At 43.8% G+C, this 27,366-nt stretch overlaps 9 protein-coding genes across 9 annotated transcripts; 8 read left to right on the forward strand and 1 right to left on the reverse strand.

Moving 5' to 3' along the window:
• Nucleotides 1-1,004: 1,004 nt before the first annotated feature.
• Nucleotides 1,005-3,036, forward strand: O0I10_005747 (uncharacterized protein; the record flags this gene model as incomplete). Its single annotated transcript, XM_058485785.1, has 7 exons — nucleotides 1,005-1,142; nucleotides 1,219-1,251; nucleotides 1,333-1,344; nucleotides 1,403-1,433; nucleotides 1,493-1,738; nucleotides 1,803-2,464; nucleotides 2,587-3,036. The coding sequence occupies 7 exons, from the start codon at nucleotides 1,005-1,007 to the stop codon at nucleotides 3,034-3,036; spliced, it is 1,572 nt and encodes a 523-aa protein (XP_058343308.1).
• Nucleotides 3,037-4,178: 1,142 nt separating this feature from the next.
• On the forward strand, nucleotides 4,179-5,389 carry O0I10_005748 (uncharacterized protein; the record flags this gene model as incomplete). Its single annotated transcript, XM_058485786.1, has 2 exons — nucleotides 4,179-5,044; nucleotides 5,122-5,389. 2 exons carry the CDS (start codon nucleotides 4,179-4,181, stop codon nucleotides 5,387-5,389), a joined length of 1,134 nt encoding a protein of 377 aa, XP_058343309.1.
• Nucleotides 5,390-5,870: 481 nt separating this feature from the next.
• O0I10_005749 (uncharacterized protein) lies at nucleotides 5,871-7,736 on the forward strand (the record flags this gene model as incomplete). Its single annotated transcript, XM_058485787.1, has 7 exons — nucleotides 5,871-5,954; nucleotides 6,010-6,282; nucleotides 6,344-6,460; nucleotides 6,522-6,803; nucleotides 6,864-6,932; nucleotides 6,992-7,141; nucleotides 7,200-7,736. 7 exons carry the CDS (start codon nucleotides 5,871-5,873, stop codon nucleotides 7,734-7,736), a joined length of 1,512 nt encoding a protein of 503 aa, XP_058343310.1.
• Nucleotides 7,737-7,928: 192 nt separating this feature from the next.
• On the forward strand, nucleotides 7,929-8,683 carry O0I10_005750 (transcriptional activator hap2; the record flags this gene model as incomplete). Its single annotated transcript, XM_058485788.1, has 3 exons — nucleotides 7,929-8,126; nucleotides 8,178-8,514; nucleotides 8,574-8,683. The coding sequence occupies 3 exons, from the start codon at nucleotides 7,929-7,931 to the stop codon at nucleotides 8,681-8,683; spliced, it is 645 nt and encodes a 214-aa protein (XP_058343311.1).
• A 268-nt stretch (nucleotides 8,684-8,951) lies between these two features.
• O0I10_005751 (uncharacterized protein) lies at nucleotides 8,952-9,164 on the forward strand (the record flags this gene model as incomplete). Its single annotated transcript, XM_058485789.1, has 1 exon — nucleotides 8,952-9,164. The coding sequence occupies one exon, from the start codon at nucleotides 8,952-8,954 to the stop codon at nucleotides 9,162-9,164; it is 213 nt and encodes a 70-aa protein (XP_058343312.1).
• Nucleotides 9,165-10,819: 1,655 nt separating this feature from the next.
• On the forward strand, nucleotides 10,820-13,217 carry O0I10_005752 (uncharacterized protein; the record flags this gene model as incomplete). Its single annotated transcript, XM_058485790.1, has 11 exons — nucleotides 10,820-10,906; nucleotides 10,971-11,106; nucleotides 11,165-11,315; nucleotides 11,403-11,449; nucleotides 11,523-11,581; nucleotides 11,650-12,025; nucleotides 12,109-12,113; nucleotides 12,176-12,409; nucleotides 12,481-12,567; nucleotides 12,685-12,799; nucleotides 12,874-13,217. The coding sequence occupies 11 exons, from the start codon at nucleotides 10,820-10,822 to the stop codon at nucleotides 13,215-13,217; spliced, it is 1,641 nt and encodes a 546-aa protein (XP_058343313.1).
• A 1,448-nt stretch (nucleotides 13,218-14,665) lies between these two features.
• O0I10_005753 (uncharacterized protein) lies at nucleotides 14,666-15,182 on the forward strand (the record flags this gene model as incomplete). The annotated part of the gene is made up of 2 exons (XM_058485791.1): nucleotides 14,666-14,896; nucleotides 14,961-15,182. The coding sequence occupies 2 exons, from the start codon at nucleotides 14,666-14,668 to the stop codon at nucleotides 15,180-15,182; spliced, it is 453 nt and encodes a 150-aa protein (XP_058343314.1).
• A 1,258-nt stretch (nucleotides 15,183-16,440) lies between these two features.
• O0I10_005754 (uncharacterized protein) lies at nucleotides 16,441-17,507 on the forward strand (the record flags this gene model as incomplete). The annotated part of the gene is made up of 3 exons (XM_058485792.1): nucleotides 16,441-16,563; nucleotides 16,633-16,906; nucleotides 16,972-17,507. The coding sequence occupies 3 exons, from the start codon at nucleotides 16,441-16,443 to the stop codon at nucleotides 17,505-17,507; spliced, it is 933 nt and encodes a 310-aa protein (XP_058343315.1).
• A 541-nt stretch (nucleotides 17,508-18,048) lies between these two features.
• On the reverse strand, nucleotides 18,049-20,192 carry O0I10_005755 (uncharacterized protein; the record flags this gene model as incomplete). The annotated part of the gene is made up of 6 exons (XM_058485793.1): nucleotides 18,049-18,124; nucleotides 18,187-19,516; nucleotides 19,574-19,814; nucleotides 19,872-19,922; nucleotides 19,986-20,021; nucleotides 20,094-20,192. 6 exons carry the CDS (start codon nucleotides 20,190-20,192, stop codon nucleotides 18,049-18,051), a joined length of 1,833 nt encoding a protein of 610 aa, XP_058343316.1.
• Nucleotides 20,193-27,366: the final 7,174 nt, after the last annotated feature.

Consider the following 27,366-nt stretch of genomic DNA (forward strand, 5'->3'; position numbering starts at 1 on the left):
GTTGTGTCGTTGCGTAATTGTGATGATGGAATGTGATGTATGGAGATTTACCCTTTGGGTGTTGCTTTACCCCGGATTCTAGTGTTACATTGTGTTACTGTACACAGGCATTTGCCAATAGAAACCACTTTGACACAACTTTTACGTATCCCATCTATGTACCTAATTGATGGCTAACAAAGCAATTAGAAAAGATAGACCTTTGATTACGAATTATGGAAGCCCACAACCACGCTATTATGGCATGTAATGGAATTTTGTGGATAATGTATGTCATTGCTACCACCCATCGTGGAAAAGAATAGCCGAGTACCATGCATTGACTTTTATTGTCTACTCTATTCGGGCCGACGAGTACTAAGATGAGAAAAAACGCCCTATTTGATGTTGTTGGGTCATGTGTGCAACCACCTAACATACAAAACAGAAAACAATGAAGCAAGCTTTTATGTTCTGAGACACTGTTTTTCAATACCTAGCCACACACGAGAAGCAATGGGTTGCTTTTGGAGCTGAGAAAAGTGAATACATATTACCAATGTTCTTGGCTGTCGATCGGTTTCGGAGTGGGGATTAGAAACGAGTGGATAACAATCAATTGTTGGCGGGCCGAGTAGAACCCAGGGCAAATCACTGCCGATGAAGACAAAAATGGAAGGTGGAGCAAGCTTGAGCGGTTTGCATAAACACAGCCAGGGGGAAAGAAGACGAACAACGACATGATTGAGAAAAGGGCAAAAAGGCAACATGTAGAATTTCAATGTATTTCATATGACATGTGCATTCAATTATCCATGATCCATTGCATAATGAAACAGCTATGAACTATCCAACAACAAGCTACTAAAATACGAAACTGCGGTGCTCTCTAACCAATTAAAGATCCAAAAGACCGTTGGTTCCGATTTCACGTTCTATAGTCTTTTTCCTCTTTTCTTATATTTGCTACACACACCCCTTTCGCCCTTCCTTTATAACCCACACCTCGGTCAGGTCAATGTTTCATGGCGCCATCACACCAATTTACACGCATCCCAACATCAGATGAAGCGGCAGCATCGCCTGACCCAAGTAACCACGACGAGATCCTCGATGGTCTGTTGTCCAAAGTCGGCTATGGCACCTTTCAACGCAAGCTATTGGTACGACAACAACGATGACAGCTCATGATGGGACTCCCTTGTTCTAACTCGGTCTGCCATTGTACCCAACAACTAGGTCATGTGCGGTTTTGGATGGCTCGCAGATAATGTAAGTTGTGAAAAAGGGGCACGTGGTTGGTACATAGTGTATATGGAGTGTTCGAATACTGACGTTGGTTGTGTATTGTAGATGTGGTTACAGGTACGATTAAAGGAGAAAGGCCATGTTTCAGAATCATCGTATTGATTGTTTACAATAGACTGTAGCCATCATTCTTCCAAGAGTGCAAGGTATTCTTGCGTCATGAGTTGTGGGTTGTGATTGTATAGGCTGATAATGTCATGATTAGATCACTTTGATGTATCCGACCGATGGATTGGGAGCTTGTCAAGTGCATTGTTCACTGGTATGACGTTTGGTTCCTTCTTTTGGGGCTCCTTTTCAGATACACGAGGCCGTAAGATCCCATTCACTATGACGCTTGCCATCACAACCGTTTTTGGCTTGTTATCCAGTCTCGCATTCAGCTTTTGGAGCTTGTGTTTGATGCTCTTCTTTCTTGGATTTGGTGTGGGTGGCAATATGCCTACTGATGGTAAGGATTGGAAAGGATAATGAAGGATGGGTAGCAACAGGCATTAAAAGAGGATCAATTTTAGGTGCACTCTATCTCGAGTTCCTGCCAAAGCAATACCACTATTTGCTTACCTTTATGTCGGTGTTCTTTTCATTCGGTGCTGTATTAGCATCGGTTCTCGGATATGTCATCCTCCCTTATACCAGCTGCCCAGAGCCAACACCAGAGGATCCCACACCAACCTGTGACCTGGCAACACAAAACACAGGATGGCGTATCATGCTTGCCAGCGCCGCTCTCACAACTTTGTTTATGGTGCTCGTACGATCATTTTGGTTGAAGCTGCCAGAGACACCCAAATTCCTCATGCATCAAGATAGGCGGAAAGAAACCGTGATTGTGCTTCAAGACATTGCACGTGTCAATGGTCAATGCGTCGAGATTGACAGCACCGATATCCCCGAAGAAGAGCGTAGTGATGAAATGATGCCACCTATGGAAGATATCACAACAACAGAGGATACCAGAAGTGCACTTGCCTTGCTCTTTACACCCTATTGGCGCCGAACCACCTTGTTGATTTGGGGCATTTGGACATTTACTTCTGTTGCTTTCACCATGTTCAATGTCTTTTTGCCAAAGTATCTTGAAACGCTTGGATTCCAAGGCGAAGCAGCACCCACACGCAAGGATGTGTATTGGGATTACATGGTTTATTCTCTCGCAGGCGTTCCTGGATCAGTGGTATGTAACAATCGAGGATGGTATGGAGAAAAAAGGAGAAAGAGGAAAAAAGAAAGAGTGAAGCAATGAAGGAAGGAAGGAAGGAAGGAAGAAAAACACGCTAATGGATCATCTATGCATAGCTTGCTTCTTACATGATTGAAACTTGGTTGGGTCGCAAGGGTACAATGGCTGCCTCCTCATTGGGCTCTTCTATATCGCTATTCTTCTTTTCGATCATCAATTCCCGTGTGACTATGCTCCTATCATCCTCTGCAGTCTCCTTCCTTGCAACACTTCTCTATGCTGTGATCTATGGTTATACACCCGAGGTGTTTGATACTACCGTTCGAGGCACTGCTGTTGGCACCGCATCAGGATTAGGAAGAATTGCTGGTATTGCAAGCCCCATTGTTTGTGGTTTCTTGTTTACCGTCAGTGCTGTTTTGCCCTTATACGTCAGCATTGGCGGGTTTGCGATTGTCGGCACGTGTGTCTTGTTATTACCTTATGAAACTCGAGGCGGCAATTCCCCATCAACACCAAGAGAATCGGTTACGGTATCGTCAACAACAACCGCTGTTGAAGCATAGACAAGCTGTACATTGAAATCATATTCACCTCCACACACAGTATACATAAATTATACAAACACCACACGCACGCTCTATAAAGCATCTATAATGACTATTTGCGCAGCTGGTTTATGCGCTTGGGTTCAACTTGACCTTATGCCTAGTAGTGATCATTACACCTATAACGACTCTTACACATCCCCCCCGACATACTACATACAGCCCCTGGAATGGGTCATATGCATGTAACCATGCACAGCAGTGAGTACACTACGTTCTTTATAGTAACTTTGGGCTGCAGAAGCTTTTGAGGAGGTGATGGGTGGATGGGAAGGAAGGAGAAAGAAAACCCATTTCTTTCTAATGTGAGCATCATGCATAATAAAAAGGAAAGACGCAAAACATGGTGTGGATAGAATACATTATCGAATAAACGAAATGAATGTGCAGCCGTGCGTGCGCCTGGACATGTGCGTGCACAAACATGCAATGACGATCGTGTTTTAGTATGGTGGATATCTATGTATCTCTAATTTGTTTAGCAGGTGCTGTTGCTATTGTGCCTGAATATGATCGACATTTTAGATCGTTCCATTCTTACACATGGAAACAGCAAAACATTATACATAAACCCTTTTGACCCTATGTAGTAGAAGCAGCAACATGGAATAAAGTTGACACAGCAGCAGTGAGATGCATCATGTAGCATCCATGTGGATCCCGTGCTGTCAACCCATATCAACACAGATCATCGCTCAAGGTAAACAACATGGAGGTTATATACGCAACTTTCCTTGATGAGGAGGGCAAAAATGGTCTTGCCACAAAAAGGGAGAATGAGAATCTCTTTTTGAGACAATTTGGGATAAAGCAGCAACAGCAACACGCAGCAAACAACCTAACTCTTCCCCCCTTTCTCTTTCTCCCAAAGTAATGCCCATTACTCTGGCATTAAAGTCAGGATCGTAATATAAACACCTTATAAAGCAGGGGGTTGGATCATATCGAGCCTTCTTGTTGCTCTCGAGCCACTCGTTCACCTTCGAACCTCCTTAATACAACCTCTTTCTTTCACTCACCATACACTTATTTTACGATCTTTGCACTCGTTCTCTTATTTTCATCATACAAATCTCTCTAAACTTGAATACTTACATACTATGACAACCTCCTCGGATCAAGAAGTAGCACAATTACGAGCCCAGCTTGCTGCACAGTCCCAGCTGATCGAGCAGTTGCAACGTGACATGCAAGAGCTTAACACCAAATACGTAGCCGAAATTGAACGAGCCGCCGATTCACTTCACCAAAAAGATGTGATTGAAAAAGAATTGGAAGAGCTTAGTTGTCATCTGTTTGAGCAAGCGAATGCTATGGTGGCCCAAGAAAGACGAGAAAAATGGGAGCTTGAACATCAACTTCTCATGTTACGCGACCGCTTCCAACCTATCGTACACGATCGGCACATCAATGCATTCCAAACATTTATTCATCATCAGCAACAGCTGCCTTTGAAGCGTCTTGGTCAATGCGAATTCCTCAAGACATGTATTGAGCAAGACATTGAGCCGTGCCTTGTTGGCAAATTTGGTACCCGATGGTCGAAACGCCTTATAGAGCATTTGCTATGGCAACCATGCTACATTGAAAAGGCTACAACAGCACCGCCACAATACAATCAACCTCATCCCATGTCTCGATCATCATCGTCACCAGGCAGCACCTTGTGGGATCGTCTCTTGCCCTCATCGTCATCGTCATCATCATCCATACATAATAATACTAATAATAATAATGCACGATGTGCAGTATGCGGACAGACATCGGATCCGCTTTTGTATCGATTTCGACTTGAGAGCGAACAAGGATGGTTACATATTGATCAGCATTGTCGAGATCGACTCGTAGCGGTGAGCGAGTTTTACAGCTTCATTCGTAAGATCCACCTTGGTCTTTTTACACGTCGCAGCATCCATGACTTGTATCATGAGAACGTTAGACTCAGACTGCAAATGTTTTATGCAAGGTACATACATCCCCTTTTGAAGAACTCCTCACGTCTTCCCCTTGAACCACAGGCTCATATTATTATATTCTATGTAGGATGGGTGCATTGATTGATTTTGTGAATATGAGCCCACCATCACCATCACCATCCTCCTCATTAACAGCCAATAATGATGCCGACGCAGCTTCACTTGATGGATCCGTTTCAACCGTATCCTCAAGTAGTACAGCAGGGCTTCCACCACATACACCTACCACACATCATCCATCTACCTTGTTGACTCCACCATCGCCTGTCAAGGAAGAACAAATGGATCATCATCATCATCATCATCCTATGACACCACATCATCATCACCTCTAAACGTAGTCCTTTATCTATAAAAAGTAATCTCGTAATTTGGAATCGTTATCATAGACATGTTCTTCTTTGGTATACCAGGAATTTCGATCTCTTACAAAGTTTGACAATTGGCCCCAGTACTCTCATCATGTGATTTCAGAGTCAAAGAAAAGAGGAATGATTTTATATCAAAATGATACTGCTAATGCTAAATCAGATCTTCTAATGCATGGTGATGGTGGTGGTGTCATTGTGAGAGTGTAGACTTGCACACGTGGTTCATTCTAAATGGGAAGGCCGCCGTCACCAGCACAAAGAAGGTAGTACATCTCTCTCTATCCTGCTGTAGAACCACACCGTTTGCCAGAAAACATACACACACACACACACACACACACACGCACCACGCACACTTTTACGTCTCTCTCTTCCGTTTCATCTCTCACTTGCACACGTCTCCTTGTGTCATCCCAACCATCATTGAGCGGGCTCCATTACGACCATGTTGACGTTAACTGTGCCCGAGGCTGCAGCTTCCACCGACGAGATCCAGTTTAAGCTGGTGCTTGATGGTCAGCCTCCAGAGGTGCTCATCACATACACATGTATTGACATTGGCAAGACGTTAACTCCTTTGGTAGACCTTGACCGAGTATCTTGAACGTCACGAGTATCTTCAACCTACGGTGTTTCGATCCTTTCAACAAATAAGTTGGCTGCACGAAAAGCTCACGCGTGCCTTCCCGGAACTAGTGGTTCCTCCTCTGCCTGAACCACCAGTGTCAATACGCATGGATGATCAAGACTATGTCGAACGCAAGCGGTTGCAAGTAGCTCGATTCTTTGAAAAGGTGGCTACCCGTCCCGAGTTTACGCAGCACCGGAATTTCATGCATTTCATGTCAAGCGAGATGGTAAAGAAAAGACCAATCAATACAAAGATGATGATGATGATGATTGATCTTTTGATTATAGACACCTACCGAAGTGGGTCCTTCTGGCCGTGGGGTCTTGTCCTTTTTACGCTTCAATCGTGTCAGAAACTCGGATCGTGGATTCAAATCTTACAAAGCGACTGAACATGTGGAAGGCGTAAGTGCATTTGGTTATCATCATTTGATCATGGAGGGGTATTCATTGTCCATGCATGCAGAACGATCAAGACACCTTTCATCGTCATCAGATTTATATTCTCATGCTTGAAACTTATTTTGGTGCAATCAATGAATCACTCAATCAGCTGATCCACACCCGTGAAGCTTTGGCTGACATGTTGGCTCATATGGGCGACCTTGTTATTGAAACGACACAAAGCAAATATCGGCTTGGCAACGGGGACTCTGAAAAGCATCGCAAAGCACAACGTGCCCTTGATCACAAAATGCAAGTGTTTGGATTGCTCATGGATGAGCTTGGTTTCATTTATACACGCCAGGTATAAGGTATTGGATGTTTAAAGGGAGCAGTGAATGCTGACAATTGCATGTATACATAGGGCATTGAAGAGACAATGAAATTTGGTGATGTCATGATTGAATACAAAAACTCTATGGATGGTCTCAAGGTATACAAAGACAATGGAAATGAAAATGGAGACAACGACTTATATCAATGATGTGATAGACTTCATTCAACACACGGACACAAAAGCTGATGGAGTATGTGGACAGCATGAAATTACGCAACAAGAAACGCGACAAGGCTGATCGACTCAAATTACGGATGGGTTTGAATGCACCAGAGGTGCAAGCTACAATTGCTGAAGAGGAAGAGGTAAAGGGGAGGATAATGGGAGTTCCATAATGAAGGGCCACTGAACGTTTTGTAATAGGCTACACAAGAGCTGCAGGCCAGCCGTCAAGAATTTGATGCATGTCAAGCCAAGGTCAAGCAAGAGATTCAATTATTCGAGACACAAAAGCAACATGATATCAAGCGAGCCATCCACGATTATGTACAATTGAGCCTACGCTATGAAAGGACCAACATGAACAGCCTCGAGAAAGCATTGGAGGAATTACGACAATTTCATCCCAAACCAGCTGTGCATCCATTATTATCAGATGAAGAAGCGAGTTCTGCTACATCATCATCCACATACCATCGACGTCGGAGGCGAAGGAGAGGGAGTAAGCATGGACCACAAGCGATCTTATCCTCAGCATCCTTACCCACGTCAACACGTAAACAACAATCTTCGGATGATCATGAGGATGAACAAGAGGAGACCAAGATGACTACGGAGCCAACATCTACTACTTCATCAAGGGTATCACCGTTTATTCGATATGAAGGACAGCCAAGGAAACACATGTCATCGTCCTATGATGAACGGATGGGTGCAGGAGCCTGGAGCAACAATGAATAATTGTGTATATATATAATTTAGTACTACCATTAAACAACATCCTAAATGCATGAATAAATGCTGAGTGGAGGGGTTTTATCATTCTCACTTATCCCACCCCACCCCCTCTTTAATGCAAACCCATGTTAACAGCTATTTCGACTTTTTGAAGCATCTTGTTTCTTTACCCTCCTTCTATTGGCCAAACTCTCTATGACCGATAACAGCTCACAGCCACTCTTGCACCACCAGCACCCATACGGTATTCCCGGTGCAACAAGCTCAGCTCAACAGCAACCACCACCATCGTCATTCGGCCATGCACCATTCGACTATGATCCACAGCAAGATCAGCAACAGCAAACACAACAGCAACAGCAAGCTCGGCAGCAATTTTCTCCCTATTCACTGGTAAGAGAACTATAAACATGGGGGTTGAACCAAGTTAATAATATTATGCAGTCGGCCATGATGGGAACTTCTCCACCGCAAGCTCCTCCACAACCATTGGCTGCCACAACCATGGCAACGGGTGTTCCACCCCAACTACCACCATCTACAGCTATACAACAGCAACAACACCAAGAACCTATTGTAGCAGCAGGAGCAGCAGGAGGAGCGGGAGAAGAACCATTGTATGTCAATGCTAAACAATATCATCGCATCCTCAAACGACGAGCAGCACGTGCAAGACTTGAAGAAATGAATCGTAATGCAAAGGCACGTAAACCATACCTGCATGAAAGTAGACATCGACATGCGATGCGTCGTCCTCGTGGACCTGGTGGTCGATTTCTTAGTAAGTTTGCCTTTGCTTGCTCATGTGTAATGTGATCACTAACCATCGCATGTGTGTAGCTGCTGCTGAAGTGGCCGAATTAGAAAAACAAGGCAAACTTCCACCACAAGACAAATCACCAACGCAAGATAATTATGATGAAGAACATTTACAGCATCCTCCAATGTAAAAATAATATGTATAGCATTTAATGTGTACTACCGTGTAATATAACAACCACCTCTATGTACTATTCGAGATAATGATGATGCATTGCGTGATAATGATGATACTACTAATAGGGGCATCTATGGATACCCATTGGCCCGTACACGGCATTCATTTTGTTGCTGGCTTTACGTACTCGTTGAGTTGGTTGCCATATCCACAACCAGCGAATGTCCGAATCATGCAAATCGCTCTTGTTCCTTTTCTCCACTTTCACCTTTTGACACCCAATGAGCAAACCAACATGGACGTATTACCACCAAAGGCGACAATGGCAATCCACGACATGTCGAAGGCGTCGAGCACACCGTTCACATTACAGCAACTCCAATCGGCATTCGATCAGCAACAACTTGTTGACTATCACGTTTAATGAGCAATACCGTACCTTTGTCCAACCTTTTAACTTTGAGCAGCAATCGACGACTGGTGGACGTGTTTGAAAATGACTACTTGATCCTTCAGCAGCAATGGACGACCGATGGACGTGTTTGAAGACGACTAATATCAACCAGCAGCAACCTTACCAACAAGGAAGTCTACGCCTTTGATTGCAAACAGACGATGCTATGAAGGCACGTTCTATTTCACCAGCTTGCACAGCCCAACTCGCTCCTCGTGATCCACCAGCATCCTTCACAAACACTTGGCTGTCACTGTTGTGAGAGAGCGTGTATGAAATGAGCATTGTTAAGGCGCTATCATGGCTCAAACGGCGATCATTTATTGCATTACAGACACCATGTAAGTAGCAGCAGCAGCAGCTTCCCAACCCTTCACTAGATCTCATATTTTCATTAAAGCACGCTCTTTTTGGATATCAATTCGATGAACAAACAACAACCAGTGTGGGAAATGTGCCTGTACTTCGATCGCTACAGCATTTGGAAAAGGAAATGCTGACACAAAAGAGCAAGGTGTCACACACACACAACATTTATATACAACAAAGCGGCGGCGATAGTAGCATCTATTGGAAGCATATGATTGCCAGGGACAATGCTCATCTGACACTTTGAGGAAGGAAGGTTTTCATTCTCGCCTCTTTTATCACACGCAAACGTCAATGCTAAGCAATATCACACGTAAGTCAACATCCCCCCGTTTGTCTCAGGCTAAGACTAATGCATCCCGAATAGTATAAACTTGCGTCCATCTTGCATCACCTCCTCCTCCTTCTTGATTGAATCTGGCAGTTTCCCACCCAAGCCAATCATCATCATCACCATCATGACCACAGGGATGGAAAGCCACTGCTTCTGAGAAGTCTTTTACAATGGACCATGTGATAAATCAGGTAATTTATCTCAACAACAATGATCAACAATGAAAAGGTCGTCTCTAAATGTTATGGGATAGTAGGAATTTTACCCTATCGATGGGAGGAGCATCAGCAGCAGCACAACATCCTCTGGATGAAGGGAGTCAAGTAGTACATTGTATCACGAAGAGGAATGACATTGGCTCTATGGGTGTATTGCGTCTTTCATCGATTTCTTTACTTGACGGATCAAACCGTATCACACGTGAGGAGTGGACCCGACTACGATTGCTTTTGGGGAGACAAATCGGGCATAAAATCCCCGCTATTGGCTGGAGCTCTTGTGCAACTCTTCTCTCCTCTTCTCTGGTCTCATCATCGCTTCCCACCCGATACAAGAGCGTTAAAATTGTCTGCATATGGGGTGAATGGCGGTCCGTGCTTCTATTCCCATCATCAAGATTCATGATCTATATCAACCATCTATATACACAACATGGCGCCACCATCAAATCAACTTGTGGATCAGCAAAATCATATACGTCGACGTATGCGTGTGTGTGTGTGTGTGAATCGGATATAAAGGAAGTGAGTAGCCGACACCTACCCACCCACCCCCACACGCACGCAGGGTGTTGTGATGTTGGGCGTAACCTTCTGTGTGTAATGTTTCCCTTGTCCTTGGATGCTTGATATGGTAAGTCTCTTTTTTACCTCTTTCTTTCTCATTTCTCCATACTCGTGCAATAGCTTATAAATATACAAGATGTCCTTGCAGCCACGTCTTCTCTTCTGCACTTTTCTCTGTTTCACGTCTTTCTTTTCTCCCCCCCACGCATGTGGAAGTTTCAGGACAGTGTTTATGGCGATAAGCTGGTGTTGGCCATCAACGCGGCTGCCGGCCTCAGCATTTTCTTCTTTGGTGTAAGTGGGTGGATCATCATACAACAACAACAACCCTCTTATTGAGATTTACATCATATCATAGTATGATCAAGGTGTCATGAGTGGCGTCAATATATCTCCAAACTACAAGCAAATCATGGGCCTTGAAGATAATGAAGCTCTTTTGGGTGGTGTCGTCGCCGTCTATTATGCTGGCACATTGATCGGAGCACTTCTTGGTAAAACAATCACATACCTCTTTGAAAATGATGATGGTGCTTATACGAATCGATATAGGTGGTTGGGTTGGTGACAAAATCGGTCGTATTAGAACTGTATTGGTTGGTTGCGCATTTGCTTGTTTTGGTGCTGCTTTGCAAACGGCTGCTCAAAATGTCGCATGGATGATTTGCTCACGCATCATTACTGGTATCGGTACCGGCCATCTGTAAGTGTTGTTTCCCCTTCCCTCTCCCCCACTTCTATCGTCACCTTGCTGGTAACTCTAACTTTATACATATTCACACACAAAAAGTAACGCCATTGTTCCTGTATGGTCAGCCGAAACAAGTCATTACACAAGTAAGCCCGTCATTGTGCTACTTTTTGCAGAATACAGAAATGCTCATCTCCATCATCATTGTCGTACACACAGGTCGTGGTATGTTTATTGCCATGGAATTTACGCTCAACATTTTCGGTGTCGTCATTGCCGTAAGTCATACACTACTCATCCCGTTGTTGTTGACGACATCATCTTGACATGTCTATTTCGATCATAGTACTGGATCGCATATGGTCTACGTGAAGAGCCTGGTGAGATGCGTTGGCGCTTCCCTATCGGTTTTCAACTCATCCCTTTGATCGTTTTGGCACTTGGTATCAACTTCTTCCCTGAGAGCCCTCGTTGGCTTGTGAAAAAGGATCGTGTCGATGAAGCCGTGCATATCCTTGCAGCACTTCGTGGCAACGGTGATCATAATCATCCTGCTGTTCATCGTGAGCTTGAAGATATCCGTGAAACATTACGTCTCGAAGAAGAACAAGGCGGCGAACCTAGCTATTGGAACATGTTGTTCAAGTACGACGAATTCAACATCCCACGTCGAGTACACCTTTCTATTTGGTTGCAAATTATCCAAGAATTGACCGGCATTGGTAAGTTATACATGCATTGTGTACCTGGTTATTGGATACTAACCTGTACATGTTCTCACAATACGATTCGGAAAATACAACAGGTGTGGTAAGTAATCTTCCCAACACGATGTCAGGTTGCAACATGACTCACATGACCCCGATTTGAAGATTACGGTATATGCACCAGAAAGTTTTTCCAATTCAGGCTTCTCAGAACGCACATCTCAGCTACTTTCTGGATTCAACAATATTTCTTACATGCTTTGTACGCTCGTTGCTGTATTTACTTTGGACCGATGGGGTCGTCGATTCACCCTATTTTATGGCGCTGTATGTCAAGGCATTTGCCTAATCCTCGTCGCTGTTTTAACCAAGACCGAATACCTTGAGTGGAAACCCACGGTAAGTGTGCTGCTGCTGTTGCTGGGGATGTGATCAATGGAAAGGATGTTGTATAACGTGTATGTGAGTAGGCATTTGGTGTTGCAAGCGCTGTCTTTATTTTCGGATACACGGGCTTCTTTGGTATGACTTGGCTGACAGTACCATGGCTTTATCCGGTAAGATCATGGCCCAATTTTACTTGTTTTGCAAGCACCTCTTGTCATTTTCCAAAAACGAGGGTTGCAAAGGAAAAATGAGAATAGTACTAAATCGGTCCTTGATATACATAATAGGTTGAGATTTACCCCTTACGAGTGCGTGCTCGTGGTGGCGCTTGGAGTGTGGTTGGTTGGAGCATTGGCAATGCATTGGTCATGGAAATTACTCCCCCACTTCTTGCCTCTATCAGTAAGTCATCCTCTTTGTCATATTTCATTATGCATTTATTCATTGTTGTTTGATGGTACTTCTCCTACTTGCAGAATGGTGTACCTTCTTTTTATTTGGTGCTCTCAACTTTGCTGCAATCCCCATTGTTTGGGCCCTTTACCCTGAAACGGCTGGATTTTCTCTTGAAGAGCTTGATGTGATCTTCTCCACCAAATCATTGTTCGTTTGGAGTGCTGAAAAGGAATTACGTGCCCGTGGTATTGATCCCAAAAACCCACTTGGTCACAGAAAGAATGGTAATGGTGGTAGTGACAGCGCAGAGCGTGGTGACGAAAAGGCACAGCTTCCTGCACCCGGTAATAATGGAACAACATCATCCACATCATCCGCTACTCCCGATGAGAAAAAGGAGGTGCCTGCTGGTGGAAATGAGTAAATGATTTTCTTACAGAATGTAGAATTTGCCTTGTAACACTTAGTTTCTTCTTTATCTCCTATTTTTCCACACACATTTATCTGTACCCATTATTCCCTTTACTTTTACAAATGTAACATTGATTATTATGGTTAGTATATTGTACCATCACTTTTATCGATATGAACATGTGCTTTTTGTTTGTAATGTTGACGACGAATGATCGACAGCAGCAGTAGTATCATCCAAGCAGCTAACCAGATAAACAGATATGCATGCTGAGCCAATTGCCAAGCCCTTTTCTCCACATTATTGGAAAAGTCAGTAACCATCACGGCTGTCACTTGCGCGCGGTATGGGATCATGTGTACATGAAGCAGTGGCACACCTAATGATTCAAGATTTGGGTAACTCGTACAAGATGAAAATGGAAAATGCGGTATCAAATCCGGTCGACGCTATTATACTTTGTCAGCTTTACTTGAACCCTTCAATAAAGCCCACACGTTGCATGTTGGATACGAAGACCTGTGTAAGGTTGGTGATGATTGAAACATTCGTCACACCATCCATTTCGACTGTGATACTATCATGGGTGGGATTATTAGCGCGGTCAACGTGATGGCCGTTGCCGAACATTATGCATGGATGATGGCTTGGTGCTAATGATATGTTATGATCACGATGGGATGAAGTGTGTGATACATGTATTGATGCCATGAATCGTCCTTGTCCTTTGCTTGCATGTCAAAGCATAGGATTTCACCACCATAATCGCTGCCATTGTCACGCACACGCTATGTGCGTAATCGTATATAAGGATGGACCTGCTATGATGCTCCTGATACGTTAGGCTATTGTGATTGCGAGGTATGTATACCAAAAGAGCTTTAACAAAGCATACTTCCTTGTTGTTTATTTGTGCATTGATCCTCCTTGACGTTATTTAAAGGCGTCTTTTATGTCACAATGTGCCTTGGGATGACCCCTTGTTGTCAACTATATGCTACACTGGTGAGCTGATCCAGAGAAAGCAGCACCGCCATTGGACATCCTATGAAGCCTGTGTTTGGACAATGCATTGGTACCCATTTTTCCTAGATACCCCTCATAAAGGTAGAAGAGAATCCTTAGCACTGATTGGCTATTATTCTCTTTAGCCGATCATGCAGGTTGTCTTTTGAGATAATCAGCCAATCGCTTTCCACCCATCACCAAAGGACAGCTCTTTCAATCCATTGATCGTTTTCTCTTTTATCTTGTGTCCCTTTTCCTCTTATCTTTTCCTCTGTAATTGAGAACAACGTACCCATCAATAGATCCTTACAGCTTTGGCCAACTTTTTACGCCATTATCAGCCCCGTAAACATCTTTAATACAAAAAGGGACGGCACAACTGACACATCCCCCGATCGAACCCTTTCACACACACCAAGACACAATCAAACGCATACATCATCTTCTCACAAATGGAACAACCTACATCTGATTTATCCCTTACAACAAGGGAAGCTGCCTTTTCAATAATGCTTGCCAGCATTGGCCTATGCTGCTTCACATGGCAATCCAGTCGAGCAGGATGGATGTTTTACAAGGTGCGCAAACCCATCCATGCCATTGTATTCGCACAAGCATTCCTAGGAATCATTCTTAATTTTGTAACTTTGCTCGCATCGTTGACACGAGTCGATTGCATGTTTGTAGGTCACTTTTATTCATGCTAACTGGGTTGGAATGATGTATGTGTAACCTTTCATTTAATAGATTCTCATATTTTCAGTCGTTGGTGTCAATGTGGGAGACATTGCATTACAATCAGTACTCCTATGGAAGGCATACTTGGGCAACAATCGATCAAAAATCATTCTCGTGCTTGGTGCTATTCCTATTGTAGGCCTTGCAGTTTTCATATGCGCTAACATCACCATTGCCCGATCCACATCCATGATGAGCCAAGGCGTGTGTAACACGAATTACCGCAAGTAGACAATTGGGGAAGCGTAGCCACCATGTGTACATGCAGGCTCACATTCATGTATAGCAACGACCATTGTCATTATCAAATCATGCCTTGATTGTGTATCCAACACTTTTTTGTCATGGTGCTTTATTCTAGTGATTTACAGGCATTACCGAGTTCTCGGCTCAAGTATCCACAAAACCCTTATAACAGAGGGCTTAATCTACTGGTAAAACGAGAATCAATGTTGAATACCAAATGACAAATGAGCTCACATGAATTGCATCCATTAATAGCTTTGGTGTATGCTTGTCCAACATACTTACAGGCATCTTGCTTACTCAAAAGGTTCTCGGCGGAAGTACTCCGATGCTATACACGATCGATTGTAAGTCAAATCCATGTTTGCGTTGTGTTGAAGATCATATCTGATTACACATGGCACATGAACCCTGGGTCAAGTGCTTGGGAAAAAGAAACATCAGAATAACTCAGCCTGACAATAGGGTTTTTGGCATCGTATTTGATTATCAAACAGCTCAAATATGGTCGATCCGATACCGAAAGCGAGGATGATGATGATGATGATATCTCTGAACAAGAAGATCGTAATTCGGATATGATGATCCATCACGACGGCCCTAAACCATTCCAATTCTTTTTAGCTGATGGTAGCATCGCACCAAGTGGTGTGGGTGGGAATGTCGTAACCATGGCTACTGTAACAGGAGAAGGAGACCATCACCATGCCAACAAGGAAAAAAGCGGAGGTGGCGTCGTCGCCGAGTAAAGATCAATGACCACTCTTGATGTATTAAAAACTTAATTCGAATGTGGATATACCTTGCTGTCTTATCTGATGGGACAATGAGACGTGCGATATGGTTGCTCTTTGCATGTTGAAATGTTTTCAAAAGCAGTTGCGGGGTACTTCGGCAGTGAACAGCAACAATGGGACATGTAGTTTGTTGTCCTTTACCAAAAGGTTGTCAAAAACAGTTGCGGGGCACTTCGGCAGCGACGCATCACTTATCAGATGCAACGTGATTGGCCAGGCGGACGTTTTCCTTGCCATCTTGGTAATCAGATTCACTCTCCTTGGGAAAGACATTAAATCTATAAAAGCGGTGAATGAGAAATAAAGCAGCAACAAGCCGAGTTTGCACCACCTTGCCTTATTGCTTTCTCTTTTCTCTCCCTTTTTCACACACACATAGACGCCATTTTTTTCCTTTCACTATTTTCCTTATACACAAGCTTTAAAAAGAGAAACTACAGCACGTCATGACCGAAGAATACGACTATGAATCACTTGGCCAAAACTCAACAATGACCCAGAATGCTCTTGCAGGGGCATTTGCCGGTATTGCGGAACACTGTGCCATGTTTCCTGTTGATTCAATCAAGGTGAGCATATACAACTTGACGCCAAGCACATGAGCCCGGTCCCGTGTAACACATGTATAAACAATGTAGACTCGCATGCAAGTAATCCAAAGTAGTGGTCAACCAGCAGCTGCCACTGCTACTGCTGTCATGGCAAAACCCAATATCAATCTCAGCAATCTATGGCGAGGTGTCAATTCAGTGGTGATGGGTGCAGGCCCTGCACATGCTTTATACTTTGCCACCTATGAATATATGAAAGACAAGTTGGCAGCTGACGATGGCAACAACCACACACTTGCATTTCTTGCTTCTGGTGCATGCGCCACCTTTGCCCATGAAGCACTCATGACACCCTTTGATGGTACAGTATTACCGGTGATGGTTATTTTTTCATATGTCTCACCTATGACCATTGTTTCTTCTTAGTGATAAAGCAACGCATGCAGCTCCGTGAATCCACTTACAAGAATGTTCGTGAATGTGCACGCACCGTCTTTGCAAAGGAAGGGATTACGGCCTTTTACGTTTCATTACCAACAACGCTCACCATGTCGGTACCGTTTCAATCTATCCAATTTGCCACTTATGAGTATTCGCGGAGATTGCTTAATCCTATGGGTCAATATGATCCAAAAACGCATGTATTAGCGGGTGCTATTGCCGGTGCCTTTGCTTCATCCGTCACTACACCGCTGGACGTGTGCAAGACATTGTTGCAAACCCGTGGTCAATCATCTGATCCTCGTATTCGTAATGCAAGTGGACTTTTAGATGCTATGGCTATCATCAAGCAACGCTATGGCTTGCGTGGTTTCTTTAGAGGTTACAAGCCCCGTGTGCTTACCAACATGCCTAGCACGGCCATTTCTTGGAGCGTATACGAATACTTCAAGTGGCTCTTTGAGAAGACTGAATTTGCTGGTGCTGTTGGACAACAAGAAAAGAGCTTGATCAGCCTATAATCATCATGATCTCTTACACTTATTCATATCAACTATGAAGGTCACCCATTAGAAGAAAACACACACACACACACACAAACATTCCCTCCTTTTATTCTTTTGTAACATAGCTCAAAATTACTTGCTACCCCAACTCATGCTATCCTATGCTTCATTGTATATATTCCCAAACAGCTATTGTCATAGACTAAAGAATACAACTTGTCATGCTAAGCACGGGGGCATTGTGGGAAGTGTATTGAAGTAACGCACATGGCTTGGTTTACCGAAAGATCAAGTGTATTGTGCAACGAGTGCAAGGTAGAGCATGTACATGGGTCCAATCGAGATTGTGCAACCAAGGTGGGTTGGATCCAGCATCTGCCATCTAGCACACAGGATTATCATCGGGAGCTCAACTTGTACATAGCATTGTTCATGTTTTATGTATGGATGAAAACAATTCTTATATTTGAAAGCAAAGGAAAACAGGAGGTTGATAATATACAAATAATAATGTGAGGGTTGTAATAGGTCTAAAGATCCATCAAGCTAACTTTTATCAGAAATCAAACTCGCCACGGAACGCATCCAAGTTACGCTTATTGCATTGTCCTGCAAGATCAGGGCGATTCATCCTATAAAGAAGCATGATGAATGAATGAAGCCTTATCCATTGAACAAACAAAAAAATACTTACGTGGACATGAGCATTCTCAGGCTATCCCATACATTGTCACTCATACCAGTCTGCAACGCAACACGATTGCCGTTTTGATCCATGACCATCGGTACCCTTGTATCCGCCGTTTGTTGAATAGCCAAAGCTGTAAGCAAGTGCTCGGCGGCTTCTCGGTGTTGACCAAAATTGATGCAGCTGATAGCAAGATTGTAACGAGCACGCACATAAGATGGATTGATTTCAAGTGCATTGAAATAGGCGTCAATGGCAGCAGATGTTTCTTTTGCGTTGGCAAGGGTAGCACCCAATTTGTTCCAAAGAAGATAATCACGTGGTCGGCTTTGAAGAGCAGCCTTGTAACAATCCACGGCTTTGGCGTATTCTTCTGACATGTTGAATAAGACACCAAGACCAATTTGTACATCAGCATCGAGTTCAGGGCTTGATCGAGCAGCGTCAAGGAACATGTTAGTAATATGAGCATGTCGATCTTGTCGCCATGATGATCGATTTGCAAGGTCCTTGTACTTTTCATTGTTCTTCATCCAATTTTCCAAGGCATCATGTGCTTCTGCTCTACAATTCTCATTGCTGTAACTCACAGCCAGTGCGAGCCATCCATTCAAAAGACTGGGATCTTGAGAAAGTGCCTTGTTCAATGCAGCGATAGCAGCGCCATCTCGCTCATTTTCTTGTTGCAACAGACCCAGCTGCTGCCATGTGTTGGCGTTGTTTGGTTCCAATTTTGCCTTTGCTTCGAGAGAGAGAATGGTATCGGTGAGAGAGGGTTGCTGTTTACGCTCAATGGCTGTAGGATCATTTGTATATGGATTGTCGATAGCAAATCGATATGCCTCGTATTCAGGGTTGACTGCACGATAACCTTGACCTTGTTGACCGGTTCCCAAATGATTCCAATCCTTTTGCATATTATCCCATGCCGCATCTTGTGCTGTATTCAATGGTGCAATGCTTTGTTTGTACATGGCAATCCAATCATCCAAAGGATTTCCTGTTCGAGCTGGTGCTGGTGCTGGTTGTTGCTGTTGTTGCTCTTCGAATTCCTCGGCCCATCCTCGCTCATTCTTAGCGGCAAACTCGGTACTCCACATATTGCCTGATGTCTCTGATCCACTTTGTTTGATATAGTCATCCACCCATGCATCACTAGCTGGCTCCTCTTTGTTGGTAATCGCCTCTCGTTCAGCGAATTCCTTATCCCAATTAATCTCTGCGCCTTGCTTGGCTTGATCAAAAGCTGCTTCAAATGCTTGTCGTTCATGCTGTGCCATCATTGGTTGCTGATGCACTGGTTCAAAGGTAGTAAACTCCTGTCGCCATTGTTGAGCTAAGGTGGATTTTAGTGCTGAATCTGGATCAAGCATTACTCATTCCAAAATAGTACCTTGCATACGATTTTGCTCGTAAATTCTATCAAATTCCTCATACTGACTTGGATCATTTACAGGCATTGCATGTTGTTGATGCATGAAATCATTTGTCCACTGATGCGGATGTGCCGGTTGCTTTTGTTTGTGATGAATCGATTCTAATTCTCGCGATAAACCTCCAAACTCGAATGCTGGATGTTGTTGTTGTTGTTGCATGGGTCTCGTCATATCATCACGTAAGAACTCCTCAGTAAACTACACCTTGGTTACTAACCATTCTTTGCATTCTATCCCATTCATCCCTTACATTACCTGCCTATCAACTGCTGCACTTGCGTTCACACGGCTACGAAAACCACCAGCCTGTTCATTAGATCTTTATTAGCACGACACTCATGTCATATCATAGTTTCCAATCTACCATACCTTGGAGCTCTCTGCTTCAGCACCATGAAAACGATCCTATATATCAGAATGACCACCATGGTGAGCGATCGGTGTGATTCTCAATAAACGTATAGAGTGACAACGTACTTGTTGAAGCGAGCGATCCTGGTGAAACTGCTTCATGAGACCTGCCATTGGGTTAGCTGGTCCACATTCAGCTCCATTGGCGAATTGAGCAAATGACATGGGTGAGAAAGAGGATATGGCCGGAGACAAGAAGGAAAGGGAGAGAAGACAATGGTGCAAAGGATACTCGCTTCTCCACCTTTTTGAGTTTCTGTATTTGAAACAGAGTCAAATCATCGACCTTTGTGTGTGGGGAAAGCACCTTAATCATTCCTTATTGCATGTGAAAATGACTCTTAACCCCCATGTATTCATGTCCTGATACTTTCAAGATGCTTATTCATCATTGCTTTTTATTATCGAGTGGTCAAGTTGGATTGAATACATGACACAAGGACATGCTGCATTTCGGGAGAATAGCTTTAATTACTTTCGATTGGTCGAGGAAACCGACATGGTGTATATTTCATGTGGGTATAACCGCCGACTCTTCCATGGATCACGTGTTCCGCTTTATACTCAATATAGCCCTTTCCCTTTGACATCTGCTGACAATGCTTGATTGCATACCCACGTGGCTGATAAAGGCGTCTCATTATTAATGCACATATTCACCAATCATCCACCTCTTTCTTTCGTCGACCATACAGATCATGTCAGGCACCGTGTAACCAGCTCGCGTAGTATTGTTGTCGGTCTTACTACTAGTTTCATATCTATGCTGCATAAGTACTCGCTTCCCTTGTTGAATGGCTTCTCATTACCTATGGAGTAATGATATTAGTCACCTTACAAAGACATATACCATCCATCCTTACAATAAAAGAATACCTCTGTAATACTGTAAGCTGGACTGAAACAATGTTCATTTGCCTCATTGTTCATGAAGTGCCGGCTAATAGCCACTTCCTCCTAATCCCAATCGTTGCCCATATTATGGCATGGGAGCGATGATCGTGCTCCAGCCCATCATTTCATCATCAAGTTTCTTCATTCGAGAGGATTTGACCGAGCAACGCTCAAGTAACGAGTACATCAATTCATACGTGATCTCTCCCACATATGCGTCCTGCCATTCACAAATCTCAATATGTATCACGGCGTCTTTATGAGAACAGCGTTGATCAGTGTGTTCGAAAGGACCTTGTGACCCATTTTCAAGTTCACGATGGGCAATCTCGAGGGGCACGGGTTGTACACCTACCTTCGGATCAAGACAATTGAATCACGGAAATGAATGTCTGGAGCAGAAGCATTGTTCAAATGTCATATCAAGGACAACTATGCCAATTGTAAGGTAATGGCTGCTAGCTCGCAGCTTATGGATTATTATCAATAGTATGTAGGTATTATCCATCAACCCTTCCAGTCATGCAAAACAGCTGAGTTACACAAAGACGCCCCTGCGCATCTTTTGCTCTATCAGGATCAAGCTAGTTCACAATGAACAAAGGCCACCTTTCATATGGCATCACGCTTGTAGTATAGTGAAAACATAAAGACAGTCATATCTCAAGATTTTACAATCAAACGTGGGGTCTTTAATAGAACGGTCTTCCTTGGCGGGGTGAAAGCGATCTTGTGTCAAACAATGAAGTTCATCGTGGCCAATCTCCAGATTTCGCAATGTCGCTACCATGAGAGGTTGCATTAAGTAAACTGGATCTGGGGGTCGACCTCTTCGACGACGACGACCAAAAAATATTTTTTGGGCTGTTTGCGACCAACGTGAAACTTTTCCCACAAGGTGCTGTTAGCCAAGCCGAGCCCATTTAACAATAAAAACCCCACGTTTCATTGTAAAGTTTGGAGATACAGGCACCTTTATGTTTGTAAGCGTGATGCTATATGAAGAGTGGACTTTGTTCATTGTCGATAGGTGGACCCTGGCAGAGCAAAAGATGCAGGATGTTGTTGTGCAACACAGCTGCGTTTGCATGAAATGAAAGGGTCAATGTATAGTTACTTTATGGATCATCTAGGAACATGCATGTATTGCTAGCTAACGGCCACTTTTATCCAATCATCATTGTTGCGAGATCCACTGCATGGGAACGATGCCCCTGCTCTAGACATTCATTTCCATGATTAAAGTAGGTTGATCCGAGCTGATTTGACTGAGCTGCGGTCAAAGAGAGATTACATCACTCTGGACATAGAGAACGCTCGATGTAGCTCAACCGATGTAATCTTGTGTGAGCATGTCAACCAAATCAGCTCGGATCAACCTACTTTAATCATGGAAATGAATGTCTAGAGCAGGAGCACCGTCCACCTACAATAGAATGCCAAAAGTTGGGAATGCACAAAAATGGCTATTAGCTGCCAATGTATGACCTGAAAATGACGTTTGCGTACCTGTCATGCATTGTCCCTGAAGTCCGGACTTTTTAGCTCAGCTCCACAAAGGAGGTCCTTCTGCATCTTTTGTGGCTCTCAGGAGTCTGATACTTTGATGACAGACCACTTCTCATATAGCATCACGCTTACAAACATAAAAGGTGCCTGTATATCCAAACTTTACAATGAAACGTGGGGTTTTATTAGAGGCAAATATTGCTCTAACCTGGCCAACTGCACCTTGGGTGCCAGTTTCACGATCAAGCTTGCCAATCGAATTCGCAATGTCGCCACCAGCCAAACTGAATCTCTGGGGGTTGACCTCTTCAACGAGGACGAAGACCAAAAAATATTTTTTGGGCTGTTTGCGTGAACACGAAACTTTCACACAAGGTGCTGTTGGCCAAGCCGAGCCCATTGCTGAAACCCTGTCGGCATTAGCGGGTTTGAATATAACCGTGATATAAATTGATAATGTCAAGTCGCTTGGACCCTGGCAAGGTTTCTTAAAGATCAAGAGGAACCTCTTTTGTCAACTACTTTGCATGACTGGAAGGATGGAAGGATGATACTGTATACTGTTGACAAAGCCCGTTCATTGCGAGCTAACAGCCATTTCTTCACAATCGGCAATGTTGTCCACTCTATGACATGTGAGCGATTCTCCTGCTTCAGACATTCATTTCCATGATTGGATTATGTTGATCCGAGTTGATTTGACCGAGATACAGCCAAAGAGGGATTACATCAATCCACACATCTAACCATGCTCTATGTTGCTCCAACTGAGTAACCTTGTATGAGCGTAGCTCAGCCAAATCAACTCGGATCAACATAATCCAATCATGGAAATGAATGTGAAGCAGGAGCATCCACTGTCATAGAATGGGCTGGCATTGCCGATATGAGCTGTTATGCATGTATGGGATATTGTCAATAGTATATCCCATGCTGAGTTACAGAGGTCCCTCATCTTTTGTACGGCGTGAACGAACCACTTCCCATGGCATCACGCTTACAAACATAAAGATGCCTGTATCTCCAAACTTTACAATGAAACACAGGGTTTTAAATAGAGCAATGGGCTCGGCTTGTGTAGCACCTTGTGTAGAAAGTTTCGCGTTCAATGTCGCAAACAGCCGTAATATTTTTTGGTCGTCGTCGTCGTCTGAAGGTCGACCCCAGATCGGATTTGGCTGGTGGCGACATTGCGGAGTACAGGATTGGCAAGCTTGATCGTGAAACTGGCACCAAGGTGCAGTTGGCCAAGCCGAGCACATTGCTCTAATAAAAGCCCCTAAGATTTTACAATCAAACGTGGGGTCTTTAATAGAACGGTCTTCGGGTGAAAGCGATCTTGTGTCGTAAAACACGAAGTTCATTTCGCTAATCCCAGATTCGCATGTCGCTACCAGCCAAACTGGATCTGGGGTCGACCTCGACGACGACGACCAAAAATATTTTTTAGTTTTTGTTTACATTGAACGTGAAACTTTCGCTACACAAGGTGCTGGAAGTAGCTGCTGAGCCCATTGCTCTAATAAAAACCCCACGTTCTATTGGGGGCGCCGAGATACAGGCATCTTTATGCTTGTAAGCGTGGATATATGAAGAGCGGGACTTTGTCTATTGTCAAGTAGGTGGACCCTGGCAGAGCAAAAGATGCGGGAGTGGTCGTTATAGCAACACAGCTGCGTTTGCATGAAATGAAAGGGTCAATGTATAGTTATCATGGATCATCTAGAACATGCATGTATTGCTAGCTAACGGCCACTTTTATCCAATCATCATTGTTGCGAGATCCACTGCATGGGAACGATGCTCTGTTTAGACACTATTTCCATGACAGAAGGATCCGAGCTGATTTGACTGAGCTGCGGTCAAAGAGAGATTACATCACTCTTGGACATAGAGCATACTGATGTAGCTCTAACTATAATCCCAGTAGCTGCACCAATCCGGGCCCAAGCCGATCAACTCACTTTAATCATGGAAATGAATGTCTAGAGCAGGAGCACCGTCCACCTACAATAGAATGCACAAAAGTTGGGAATGCACAAAAAATGGCTATTAGCTGCCAATGTATGACCTGGAAATGACGCTTGCGTACCTGTCATGCATTGGTCCCTGATTCCCGTCAGCCGCCCACAAAGAGGTCCTTCTGCATCTTTGGCTCTCCAGGGCTCCAGATACTTTACATTAAACAAAGACCACTTCTCATATAGCATCACGCTGGCAACAAAAGGTGCTCAGAGCGCGGGTTAGCTGAGCCATCAGAGCCCGTTTTAGCGATCAAGCGCTGCATAATACACAGCCAAACTCGGACTGGATGAAGACCAAAAAAATATTTTTTAGGCCGCCGAGGAGACAACGCGAACTTTCGCCTACAAGGTGCTGTTGGCCGCTTCTGAGCCCATTGCTCATTAAAAACCCTGTGTTTCATTGTAAAGTTTGAGATACAGGCACGTTTGTAGCGTGATGTTGCGGGGGAAGTGCCCGCCCACAACAGCCGCCGGACTTTAAGAGACCCCGCACTGCGATGGAAGGATACTGTATACCGTTGACAAAAGCCCGTTCATTGGTGAGCTAACAGCCTACTTTTCACACCGGGCCGTTGTCCACTCTATGACATGTGAGCGATTCTCCCAAGTCAGACATTCATTTCCATGATTGGATTAAGTGTTGATCCGAGTTGATTTGACCGGAGATACAGCCAAAGAGGGATTACATCAATCCACATGATTCTAATCCATGCTCTATGTTGCTCAACTGGAAGTAACCTTGTATGAGCGTAGCCTTCAAATCAACTCGGATCAACATAATCCAATCATGGAAATGGAATGTTCTTGAAGCAGGAGCATCGTTCCACTGTCATAGAAATGGCAACATTGCCGATTGTGAGGAAATGGCTGTTAGCTCGCAATGTAAGCGGGATATTGTCAATAGTATACAGTATCATCCTTCCATCCTTCCAGTCATGCAAAGTAGCTGAGTTACACAAAGAGGTTCCTCTGTCTTTGCTCTTGCCAGGGTCCAGCGACTTGACATTGAACGAAGGATTCTGCTATAGCATCGCTTATTAAACATAAAGATGCCTGTATCTCCAAACTTTACAATGAAACACAGGGTTTTAAATAGAGCACAATGTCGGCCAACAGCACCTTGTGTGAAAGTTTCGCGTTCATCAAATGCAAACAGCCCAAAATATTTTTTGGTCGTCGTCGTCGAAGAGGTCGGACCCCAGATCCAGTTTGGCTGGTGGCGAAGAGCTTGCGAAATTTCCGGATTTGGCAAGCTGGATCGGGAAACTGGCACCAAGGTGCAGTTGGCCAAGCCGAGCACATCAATAAAACCCCACGTTTGCCGTAAAGTTCGGAGATACAGCACGTTTATGTTTTACCTATGCTGTAAGCGTGATGGAGTTGCTTTTTCCCACTGGGATAAAGTCGGCTGCATTAACGGAAAGATGAAGAGCTTGTGCTTAAACCGCACGTGGTGGAGCGACATTGAGACATGTCCTTGACAGGTTGCTGCACAAATGGATGATGATGATGATTGCCTTTGTGAAGGTACGCAAGTAAACAGCATCCAACAATGAAGGTGTGTCAAGGTATGCATCACATTTGCATGTAGAAGAAAGTCAAGCTGCAGAACCAATTTCGTATATGTAAAAAGATACATATACATATTGAATGAGTCACTCATCCTGAAACTCATTTTGGAGGGATCTCTTTCACTTTTTCTCTTCTCTAAGCTCATCCCACTTCCCACTCCTTATTGTATCACAAAAGCCATGTAATTTTGCATCACCGATAACCGGACCACCTTTAGTTGTTCCATCTTCGACAATAGTATGTAATCCACAAGCAACCTCCAACAAGCATAAAATAAATAAACAAATGCTTTATTTTATCTAGCTTAATTGCTGGCAAAGACCAAAATACTTTGCCACCACCATCGTCGTAGTCGTCCTCCGTCATCATTCCTACTCGTACTGTCACCAGTCGTCAACTTCATCCGTCACACCAACATCCAAAAATACACAAGTTGAAAAGAATGGATCTTGCAGGCTTCCCTTGAATCTCGTTGCTTCAGCACAATTACCATTGTGTGGATGAGGTGATCATCGTAATCGTCGTCTCCTATAAATAAGAAAGCAAGCAAGTTAATCATATGATGCCGGGAATAATGATGATTTGGTATACCGTTAGTGATCCCTTCCAAGGAAGAAAGCAAATTCAGAAAGAATTCACAGACCAAATCACCACCGTACGGAGCAACGTCGGACGATCCCTTGTTCTTTGCAGAAAGCACTGCACGAATCACGTACAGCCAGTTCGATCCATTAGCGCAAGGAAGGACATCGTTCGAGTCCAAGCTCATAGTTGTTCTCATTCATCCTCTCCAAAGAAAGCATGATCCCCAATCCTTCCAATCATTTCCACCTCATGAAAGAAATCCTCAAGGGAAAGAACGAGCCGAACATTATAATAGGCTAAAGCGGTTAAACACATTCAATGCCGAGCGGCAAATCCCCTTTTACCTCAACACGGTGACCATGCTCTTCCCAAAACCCCATCATCATCGACCCATCCTCAACCTCAACGCATGCCTATATTCTGGACGCGTTCCAAGCAGTTTTTCCAGCACACTTTCATTAGTGCAGATACGATGTAGCGGCCACTTGATACAGGCTGGGACTTGAACCAAAGAGATGGATGAGAGATGATGCCCCCGTTGCATTGCCTGACCAAAGAAACCTATCTAATTCATTATTAGCACACATGGCTACGAACACCCTTTTCATTGAGCGAGCCTCATTGTACTTGCCTTTTCCATATACACAAAGACCCGTTGTTGTTGGTTACTAGAAACCGAAAACCATGGTGTAGTATAGTTCAGCCGAAACAAAACGCCAAACCAGCCAACGTCTTGAAACCACACTTGCCCTCTA

Source organism: Lichtheimia ornata, assembly GCF_029851405.1.
Source record: "Lichtheimia ornata isolate CBS 291.66 chromosome Unknown scaffold00024, whole genome shotgun sequence".
NCBI classification, from domain to species: Eukaryota; Fungi; Mucoromycota; class Mucoromycetes; order Mucorales; family Lichtheimiaceae; genus Lichtheimia; species Lichtheimia ornata.